Source organism: Psittacula echo (genome assembly GCF_963264785.1).
Source record: "Psittacula echo genome assembly, chromosome: 4".
Taxonomy (NCBI): Eukaryota; Metazoa; Chordata; class Aves; order Psittaciformes; family Psittacidae; genus Psittacula; species Psittacula echo.
The window spans coordinates 20,130,533-20,141,828 of NC_137738.1; the positions used below are offsets into that span (position 1 = coordinate 20,130,533).

The window sequence follows — 11,296 nt, forward strand, 5'->3', positions numbered from 1 at the left end:
GGAAATAAATGCTAAGGTAGATAAAGAGTTAATACAGCTATTTTTATCAGCCGACATTACCTGTTTTCAGCTTATGATTGCATCCTGTTCAACAACTGACTGCAGTACTTGGGCAACGCTGTCTCTGGGAATCAATGACCCCAGAGGGCAGTCTTCAAAACATGACGTTTGTATTATATCAGCCGTAAAGGTAGGCTAAAGACCTCAGTGATGATGGCTCTTCGAAGGCTCAGCTCAAAATTGTGGAGGCAACTCAGCAGGGCTATTTCTGTGGGTGCAGTTGAGTTCTCTCAAGTCAAACTGAATGCGTGCATGGAAATCAGTTCAAGAGAAAGTATTTCTATCTTTATATTGCTCTCACTTCTGCTTTTCAAGATCTCAAAAGCCCTGATGATACGCTCCTGGGAATAATACGGTCCGTGTGAGGCCAGTGTTTGTGACAGGCTTTGCAAGGCTGCTGACACCCCCGCTGTGTTAAACACCAGCTTGGCTCACAGGCGGTGTCACTGTCCTCTCCAGAGCTGAGTGACAGAACCAGGCCACACCTAGAAAAGAGGCACATTGCTGCCAAAGCCTAACTCCCGATCTCTGACACTCACAAAGGAGGCCTCAGACACTTGATCCTTCTGTTTAATCTGTGCCTCTTTGCATGTATTATTTTGTTGCTCAGCCTTTCGGGTAATCTCGGATCACATTTGTAACATCTTCGTCACGACCACCAGATCTGTTTTGTATGAGAGTCCGCGAAGCTTCCCGAATCTGCCAGCTCCTGTGGGACTTGCAGGACTGCCGTGAGAGCTGGCAGCAGTGTGATGTGTGCTCCCAAAGGGCGCAGGCTGGGGACGCTCGTCACACACCCGATACTGAGCGCAGAGCCCGGGCCCCCCGCACCGCCCGGCTCCACCTCCCCGCCCCGGCAACGGCCGCGTCCGCGTCCGCAGCGACCGGCGGCAGCAGCGGCGGGTGAGAAGCGGGCGGGCCGGGGGGGCCGGGCTGTTCGTACCCCGCGGCCGTGGGCGGCCGAAACCCCGAAGGGCGAGGAGGGGCCCCCGTGTTTCACACCCGGCATCGCTGTCCCCTTCCCCGTGAGCTCGGGTCGCCTCGGGGGACACCCGTCCCCCACGCCCCCGGCCGTCTGCAGCTCTGGTTGTTAACCGGTTGGCCGCGCTAATGAGCATCCCGCCCCCTCGGGGACTCTGGAGGGGAGCCTCGCCGCGGGCTGCAGTGGGCAACAGGTCTCAAAGGGCTTTCGTGTTTCCGACCCCCCTGTGGGGCAGTGACCCTCACCTGGACATGGTGACAGACCCGGAACCACAGCGCTGGCCCCTTGCACTGCCTGCATTATGGTGAGGGCATTAAACATATCCCCAAAGGGCTGGCTGGCCTTACTCTGCCCAGCTTCCCATTGCAGGCAAATTCCATTATATCTGAAGCTAAATGGATACCTCATTTGGCACCCTTTTGTTTAAACTTCCTTAAAGCCCATTGCAGAGACTCAGCCCCTTGATAAGCCTGCGATACGCTGCCATAATGCACACTTAGCATCAGCTTTTCTGAGTGTAAGGAGGTGTGGCGAGTCTCTACATGTGGCAGGGGCATCAGGGGTGTGTTAGCCAGTCAACCGCATGCCAATGTCCCTGCTAGCCTGCCCGGTGTAGAGGGAATAGCACAAAGGCCAGGATGCTGCTGCACTGACGTGAGGGCTCCCTCTATTTCTGGGTAGGCTGAGCTTCAGTGCAGATGTGATCTTGGCTGGGGAATACCCTAACTCCAAAGGAATTTCTCCTGCACTTGCAAACTCTTCAGTAAACGCAACATTTACAGTTGCTCCGATTCTTGGATCACTTGTACTGCTGGTAGGAGCTATCAGCCAAAGGTCACTAGTTTCCGTGCAACTCCTCTTTAGGTTTCTCTGGGCTTTGGTGTGAATGAAAAGAGCAGAAATCTTTTATTCCCAGGTCAGAACAGGTTCAGCTGAAGAAGGTTTGTTAGGCATGCAGGTAGCAGCAGAAGTTGGCTGTGTGAGTGGCTTTCTTCCTGGAAAGGGAAGTGTGATTTCTAATTTTTTTATGTATATAGAAGTTTTAGTATAATTTACCTTTCAGCTTAATCTGAGTGTTAAATGACATAAACTGGGAATTTACTCCATGACCACATTCATTGTCTATAATTTCATAAAACCTTTTAGTGTAGGTGGCTGATGTGTATGTAGTGGGTGGGAAGGAGCATACATTAATGCTCTTGACTTGGCTTACCGATAATGAATTACAACGCTTCTCTGGTGTTTAAATACATGTTTAGCAAGCCTCGCTGTAGAAACTGACTTGGCGTGTGTGCTGTGGCTGAGTGAGACTCCTGCAGCCAGGGTGGAGGGGATGCAGCGGTGAAAGAGGCCCATCCCCTGGTGGTAAGCAGGGAGCTTACTGTGCTGGGGTGGTGGGATGAGAACGGGCACTGTAAGAGCAGTGACTCAGCACCAGACTCAGCCCCCCTTCCCCAGCACCACGGGCGTGGGGTTGATTCAGACACCTTGTGTGCTGGCTGTCGCAGCGACAACAGCCTTGCTCTTGCTTCCCACCGATGATGAGTAGGGTGACAGAGCCAGCTGAGCTGACCCATGGAGCTCAGGTCGAGGGGGGCTCCCCAGCAGCCAGGACACAGACACTCAAAGATGTATGCATCTCCTTTGAGGCCATCATAAGTAGGGGCTGGACCGTCCCTGGGTAGCGCACACCGGCTGACCTGCTGGAAGCGAGCTTTGCCCAGTGAGCTTCATGCAATGCATGGAGGGGCTGCACTGTTTCCATAGCTGGGTTTTGGCTCTGTCTGAGGGCAGCTCTGTCTCCCGGCTGGTGCTTAGGGGTCCTTCCCATCATCCTGTATGTGTCATAGGTTACATACCCTCTAAAAATCAATCTGCCATAGGTAAAATGGCAATCAGATCACCTGCTGGAATGCAGCCATGCATTCCAGCCGTGAATCCTAGGCCACGGATGCTACACGGGGTTTCCACAAGAAGCTTTTAACAATTGCTTCCAAAAGGTCAGGAAAGCCATCAGGAACTCCAATTAGCTGTGACTGGCCTGGGGGACAGGGTGAGACAGATGCTTTTTGAATAGGACGAAGGACTGAGCAAGGAGAAAACGTTTTTCCCAGTCACTTCTACTCTGTTAATGCCAACTCACTGCCATGCAGCTGTGCCCTTCTGCTGAAGTCCATCAAGCACCAAAAGCTGGGTTTCAGCTGGGTCAGCATGCTGTGGAGAATCAGTTCTCTTCCCCTCAATGGTGGCACAGCACCTTCCTTTGGGAGCAGGGAGGTTTGCAAAGAAAGGACTCATGGTCCCCACATTTCCCTTGTCCTTCCACACCTGCCCTTCTTCAGACAAACCAGGCTTCATTTTCCTACAGCCTTTGCTTTGTCATCTGTACATCAGTGCTTTGCAGGAAATAGAGCTTCCCTCTGTGCTCTTCATCCAACTGCTTTGTGCTGAGGGATGCCCTGCCACTGCCATCTCCATCCTTTCTTCACTCTCATTCTGAACCGGTTACTGTCTTCTGGGACCTGCTTCAAGTGCATTTGAAGAAGCCTTTGCTGGCATATTTGCTGCTACTGCATGAATCATTTTGCTTCTCTCCTCTAGTCCCTTCCTTCCTGCCTTTTGCCAGTTCTTTGCAGGCTGTTCCTCAAATGTCTTTTGGAGGGGGAAGGAGCAGAGGGAGTAGCTCTAGAAAGGCCAGTTACAAAGCTTTCAGAGAGAGAGGGGCCTGTGCTGGCTGAGGCAGCACAGACTGGGAGGGAAGAGGAGAAGGAAGCAGCCTTGTGCAGGGGAAGGACCTAAGATGTTTCATCTGGGGAGTGCTCTCTGGCTCATGCCCTTCACAAAGGAGGAGCTGTTTGGGATCAGAGTGATGTTTGGCTGAGGGATGCCGTGGCACAAGATGCTACATGGCAGTTACCTTCTGTGCAGGATGTCACTGCAGAGTCGTTTTGACTCTACTAGGGTGCAAGGCCACCTTTGCCCTGAGGCCTCCTCTTGGTCTTGCAGGACGCTGTCCTCTCCTCTGACATCGCCATCCAGCCATCTGCCTCATGCTTCTTTTAAGTGTCCTGCAGTCTCCTACCCTCCAGCCATGCACTGCAGCCCTGTTATGTCCAGTTAGCCCCAGTAAGGATCTGCATGGGTCTGTATGCCTTGAGAGATGCTCACCAAGCCTGGGTACTTTTGTTGAACTCTGAACTCAAGGGCAGATTCCTTCCTAGTGTCTTCTCTGCCTCTTTCAGACGGGTAGGGCTGGTAAGGGAACCGTTAGGACTTCTAGGCATATCTATACATGTGGGAACCTGGGAGCTGAGACCACAGGTCCTCAGGTTGGGGTAGGAAACAGCAAATGGGAAACTTTGGTCTGGGGAAGCTCTGCAGAGATAGTAGAACTGAGCATCCTTCCTTCTGCTCCAGGCTGGTTCTTTTAGCTCGTATCTGCTTAGGCCAGTGTGGTTTGAACAGGTCTCACTCATCTCATCAGTTAATGGATATTTGGAAAGAGTTCAGCTGGAGAGTGCATTGGGAAGTGCAGAAAAAATAATACAGTTATAGTGTATTCATCTGCAAAGCATCTGTCTTCAAAGAATCATAAGAACAGGCATACTGGATCAAACCAGGGAGGAGTCTGGCCCAGTATCCCACCTCCAACAGTGGCTAGAAACAGAAGCACTCTTTCTCCCTCCATCCATGTTCAACTCATATTGAGCCAGATATTGTTTCTGCGCGTTGAGGCAGTCTCAAGGAGTTTCTCTTCCATGGACTCATCCTGGAACCTGCACAAACTCTCAGCATCCACAACTTCCCATGGCAAGGAATTCCTCAGTTCAACTGCAGGCTGTGTGAAGAACCATCATTTTCCTTTTCTTAAAACCCAGCTCTTGCTCTCTCCACCCATTTCTTTTACTGGAAAAGACAGTAAACAATCAATCCCTGCCCATCCTCTTCAACAGCACTCTGAATTAACACCACATTATTATCTGCTTATTATATATTACATACATCTGCTTATTACCCCCCTTCTATGCAGGGCAGTGTGTAAAGATAAGGCTGAAAAATCGTTTTGCTGCAGTGCTTCCAGTGCAAGCAAGTAAAAGGCAGGAGCCAAGTGTATTACAGGGGAGGAGTGTGAGCAGCCCATTCTCATCACTGGCCTCTTTCTAAAGTTGCCTTTTTCTGTTGCAGCTGGAAAATGCAGCGGTGACTCTCAAGCAATTTTCCTTTTGCTTCTCCTGAAGAAGAAGTGGGTCCTGAGCAGGATGCAGCAGCCAGTGGCTGGTGACAGGAGCACAGCAGTTCCCTCGCAGCATTCATTGGAGGCCAGCCTTTCTGCTGGCTCGTACTGTGCACACCGTCTCATCGAGGATCCCGAGTGGTCCCTCGCCACTGTCCCCTGCCTCACCGAGCTCTGCCTCCAACACATTGTTCACAATTTCGAAAGTAAGTGGGAGCGTGTTTCCTCTGGGACGCACAGAGAGAGAGCATCAGTCCTGGGGAGCAGAGGGTCAACAAGGCAGGCAGATGCATCTGAAGGGAACAGTGCAGTACCCAACCCTGCCAAAGGAACAGATGGGAAGAAATATCCCCTCGGGCAGCTAGTTAAACAAACTGTTTAGTTGCTAAGTATATACTTGTACACTCCAGGGATGGCTGTAGTCCTCTGGGCTGCCATCCAGGATGTGACTCTGCCCTAACCTTGTCCTATCATTTCTTCTTCATTCTCCACTCTGCTGGACTCACTTACCTCAACCATAGCCAGGGCTGCGGAGTCACTGTTTCCTTCTCTTGATTCATGCACGTTACGGTAGTACTTGAGGATGGAGCCGCATTGTGCTGAGTGATGTACAAAGAGATAGAGAATTGCTTCCTGCTCAGAGGAGCTACCATCTCAGAATACATATTGTACTCACAGTCTCAAGCCTTCTCCATGGCTTTTGGTGGTGATGTGACAAGTTATATCCTCAGGCAGGGAATGTGCTTGTGAAGCAGGTGGACTGATGAAACATGGCAAAACAGAAAAAGGATGTCTTACCTGGGAATTGACTGGGAGGGGAGAAGGAAGGGCCTATACGTCTTTTTGGCTGACTTGGTGACATGGCAGCAAAGACCAAAGATAGGTCTAAGGCTGTGTCCACATTGGGACTATAAGACAGTAAAGAGGAGCTCAGTGCTGCCTTACACCAGGAGCTTATGATACCTGGCGGTCTGAGCTGGGCTCCAGGAAGAGGCTGAGGTAAAACTACAGGGTTTTCTTCTGGAGGAAAAGCCAGAGAGACGGAGGAAATACAAAGCTAACCTCACTTGTGTCTCAAAATCTGATCCCCTGATGACTTCTGTTACTCAGCACTGCCGTGTACGTCACCAAGCATTCAGGGTGTGAGTACGTACAGCTTTTCTGTGGCGGTTCTTACCACAAAAAACTTCCACCAGACAGAAGCCAGCTGAGGCTTAGGGTGAGCATTCGGAAAGAGGCTGAGGGGAGAAAGCTCCTGGGAAAAGAGATCTTTTAGTTAAACAAGACGAGCCTAAAGGCTGAGCGTATCTCAGTGGAAAGAAACAGGAATCAATCTGGGGTAAGACAGACACCTGAGTTAAGATAAAAAGGCACAAGGACTTGCATGAGGAGCACACAGTTGTTCTCAAATATCGTCCTTCAGTATGCTTAGAAATCAAAGGGAGCAAGTTCAGCAAATGGCAAGCCAAGCACTCCCATCGCTGTAAGGCTGAACTAGCTCTCTTGGGAGCAGAAGTCCTGCTCTGAGTATAAACTACATTCAAACTGAATTTAAACTGGGAGATAAGTTTCTGATGCAGTTCCCAAGTATGACAGAGTAAACCCAGTTGAACTCGTGTCTTACTGTAAAAGTTAGGAATCCTGCACAGAACTGTAGGAGGTGAATCCTACATGTTCCTGCCAGCTTTGCTCCTCACACCAGTCGCTGGCAACTGAGCAGAGAGCCAGTACCAGCAGAAGGGAGGGCATGGGCATGCAGCTGGGGAAAGGGCAGGGGCAAAACCACAGTGCCAGCCAGGGTTCCTACAGCCCAGACCAACCTCTCCTTCTATTCATCTCCTACAGAGAACCCTACTTTGGACCGTCTTTTGCCTGAACACCAAAGGAAAGTACTAGACAGGCTTCCCACTGGCCTTCCACTTGCTATCACTGCCAACCTCATAAGCGATGAGGACTACTGGAAGAGGTGCTGCACCAAGCGCTGGCAGGTGTGTGACATCTCCAGCTATGGAGGCAGCTGGAAAAGGATGTTCCTTGAACGTCACCTGGAGAACATCCTGAAATGTTTCATCCCCAACACCACGGACCCCAACCAGGTCCTAGAGCTCATCCCGCTCTGCAAAGACTATGTGCGGAAACTGGTGGTTGACCAGTTCCTGCCACCGTTGGAGGCGGATCAAAATGAGGAGAGGGATGACCTCTCTAAGTCAGAGAGTGATATGGAATTCAGCAAGGCCTCCATGCACCACTACGACCTGAGAGTCCTCGTTACTGCTCTCCCTCACCTTGAAGAGCTTCATCTCACTTACGGTGTGAAGGACTGTGGCATGAACTTTGAGTGGAACCTCTTTAACTTCACCTACCAGGACTGCTGCAACCTGGCTGTCGCTGTGAAGATGTGCCAGAACTTGAAAGTAACGTACCCCAAACCAAACCTTCCTCCCTCAGCTCAATCTTCAAATTGCTTGGGGATAGAAACCCAGGGACCATTTTTACTTGCTGGCAGCACCCTTCCTTTTGCAATTTGCAGTCTGGCAGAGTGCAGAGATGTTAACTTGCTGGCCTAGTGCCGAGTACCTTGTTCTGCATATATCCTTGTTAGAACAGGTTGTCAGAGGGTCGGTGGGAAAAATACTCCCACAAAACATGTTCCCTATAGCACAAGAGAAAGCAACACTCCTGCTTTGAGTCCTCACATAGTTCTGTGAAGGAGGAGAGAAAAAGCCCAGAGAGTTTTTCATAAGGAGTTTTTGGTAGTCATGCTCAGTAAATACGTGTCAACATGCCCCAGAGGAGCAGAGACCCCTAAGAACAGCATGGGGTAATAGATTTGCCTTAGGGTGACGAGGGGTTTTCCTTCTGGGCAGTAACACCATCTTCAGTTCTGTGGCAACTGCTGTGCAGATACTCAGCCCCTCCAAGCCACCAGCAGTCACTGCTGGCCGGAGCGCAGCCAGGGCAAGCTGGCTGGGTGCTCTCCCCATGGATTGGCACGCTTTGGGAAATATTTGTCTGCTTGGCTTCCAGAAAAGAAATTACCTCTCCTGTGGTGAGGTGCCCTGGCCATGCAGGCCATTGCCCTTCACAGAGACTGATGTGGTTACCATGGGTGCATGTGCTCATTCAGACACTGTTCAACTGTTGATTTGCTGTTATTCTCTGCAGACATTTTGGTGGCTTTATCTTGGTTTAATTTTGCCCCCTGTGTTAGAGATCACACAGAGTCAGAAGAAAGGAACAGGCACTACCAAGAGATGAACCATGTCTCTCTAAAATAAGCATGGGACATCAGTGGCATAACCTGTCTGCTGGAAGTATCTGGCCACTCTAAAAGCAACTACTTCAGCCTACTGGCTAAAGGTTTCTGTCATGAAGGGAGATGAATCCTGTCTTGGAGGACCATAGGCTTAACTCCTTTGAGGTCTTATACAAAGCTCAACCCAAAGCACTGAATGTTTTAATGTTGCTGTCCATTATCCCCACAGGTTTTCAAGCTGACGCAAAGCAGAGTGGATGATGACAAGACCGGGCTGCTGGCCCACAACTTGCTGGATCACCCCTGCCTGGTGGAGCTGAACTTGTCCCACAATCTCATCAGCGACAAGGGGGCACGAGCTATTGCCAAGTTGATCAAACACAGCAAATTAGAAACCCTCGACCTGTGTAACAACCAGGTCCATGACCTAGGGGCTCAGGCTCTTGCTCAAGCCCTGGCAGAGAGCTCCACCCTGACCTCCCTGAATCTGCGCCTCAACTGTGTGGAGGACAAAGGCGGGGAGGCCATCGGCCGTGCGCTGCTGACCAACGCCACCCTGCAGTCTCTCCACCTGGGAAGCAATAAGCTGTCAGAGCCAACCGCTGCACTTTTCTCCCAGGTCCTGGCTCAGAACACCACCCTGACGAGCATCAACTTCTCATGCAACCACCTGGGGCTGGTAAGAGAAATCCCTTCTCCCCGCAGTTTCTGAGCCTGTGTGGTGGCCTTGCAAAGCAGAGGCTCAGCCTGCCCTGCCTTGAAGCCACAGGGGCAAATGCATCCTTCACTTTGCAGTCTTGCTGCGATAACAATCATTTGAGAGCAGATAAGAGACTCTAGCAGATGGCAGGAAGAAGGATATCTTCCATGCACACACATCCATTTATCTCAGTCAGCTTGTTCACAGGGCTGAATCTGGCTTCCAGGCTTTGGGCTTTTGGGCAGAGAAGGATTTTCCCCCAGGAAACTGAAAACTAGGGAGTATGCCTGTGAAAAATCACAGCCGCTTCACACATGTGGGAGTAGATAATAATGATAGGTGGTATGAGACGAGGGGCTAATGCATAGCCTCTGTGCTTTGGATCTGCTATGCCATCTGTCACTCAGTAGCACATAGATAGTATCACCCTTCCCAGAATCTCTCCTGTCCATCATGCACTCACAGGAGACTGTTAGAAAATTGGCTCGGTTGTCAAACTCCTTTAGCTCACCCCGCAGCTCTGGAATGCTGTGGTAGGTCAAAAGCGCCCCATCTGGGTGCTTGTAAGTGGCTCCTAAAACACAGGCTTACATTTTCAAGACAGAAGAACATCCACAAATCTTACTACATCCCTAAAAGCTGCAGTACGCAACATGCCCACCAACCAGACTGCTTCTCTTCTGCTGATTAAAAAGAGCTTTAGAAATCTGAAACTAGACAGCCAAATGCAATCATGCTGGCTTTTAAACTTTCTGCACTGCCTCAATTTTTCTCGCTGTCACAATAAAGAGGCAGCAAGACCAGCTGTCCCTGCTAGCAGGAATATTGGCATCAACGTGTTTGACAACGGTTTTAAAAGGATTTGATGGCAGAAAACCTTTTGTGAGTTCTGAGTTTTATGATCCTGGATGTGGAAAACCATTTGAGTTTAATGATACAAGGGGGCAAAGGTTGGAAAGGATAGAAGGATTTTTGCTTAGTAAATAATAATGTCTATACTTAGCATCTTCCTTCCAATGAGCTCTCCTGTTACCCATTTGTGAAGCTCCACAGCAGCCCAGCAAGAGGGTTGGTGGTATTATCCTTGGGGAAATGGGGTTTTTTTGCTAGAGATGCATCAAATTCTGACCTTTGTACCCCATGAAAAAGAGACTCCTTCCCTTTTTGTTCCAACTTATTTGGCAAAAGGTCTAAGAGGCGGGATGCTGGGATAAACGGACTACCTGCATGAAGGAGATGGGGACAGGAGGTGTTATTTGTTAGCTGAAAAAGAATAGCTGTGGGGGGAAAAAAGTCAAATTGTCACATCCCTAAAGACAGTGCTTTAGGTAAGGGAGAGCAATCCCCCAAAGTGAGTGGCCTCCCTAAGGCTATCTACACTGCATTTTCTGTCCCATGCAGGCTGGATTTCAGCTGCATGCGATGTTCCCCTCATCTCACCAAATGGAAAATGGCATCCAGATAGGACACTGCCAGCACTGTGGCTCTTGGCACTGCCAAGATGAGGAGCAGCACACTAATCAGAGTGCCATTTATCCCTAGCCAGCAGTGAGCAGGGAACTGGGGGACAGGGGACAGCAGAGACTCCTCTCATGGTTATCATCACCAGCCATGCTATTAACCAGCTTGAGCTTGAGGACTCCTGACATTGTACCCAGAGGGAGTCATTAGCATATGTCATATCACTGAGTGCTGCATAAGGTTATACTCTTTCCCTGTACTTCTTCTGTGAGCAACATTTCGGGCTTGGGTGAAGGCCTTTATCCCTTTTGGCACCATCTTCCCACTGACTTCCCACTGCCTGCAGCTGAGATTGCCCTGGGGAGGAGGGCAGGGAAGCAACACATTTCACTGTCTGATCTCCTTTAACCCTCCCTTCTCACCCACTTGCAGGACGGTGGGAAGCAGATGCTGGAAGGGCTGGTAGGTAACAAGGTTCTGACCGAGTTCGACCTCCGCATGGCGGGGGTGGGCGAGGAGACCGAGTACCTTGTTCACCAGATCCTGTGGGCCAACCGGGAAGCAGCACGGCTGGAGTCCCTGCAGCAGTCCAGGGAGCAGTGA

General features: G+C 50.4%; 1 protein-coding gene across 1 annotated transcript; it reads left to right on the forward strand.

The window, feature by feature from the left end:
* Positions 1 to 1,170: 1,170 nt before the first annotated feature.
* DRC5 (dynein regulatory complex subunit 5) lies at positions 1,171 to 11,296 on the forward strand (the record flags this gene model as incomplete). Its single annotated transcript, XM_080615860.1, has 6 exons — positions 1,171 to 1,346; positions 1,724 to 1,856; positions 5,281 to 5,482; positions 7,122 to 7,690; positions 8,762 to 9,211; positions 11,126 to 11,296. The coding sequence occupies 6 exons, from the start codon at positions 1,171 to 1,173 to the stop codon at positions 11,294 to 11,296; spliced, it is 1,701 nt and encodes a 566-aa protein (XP_080471986.1).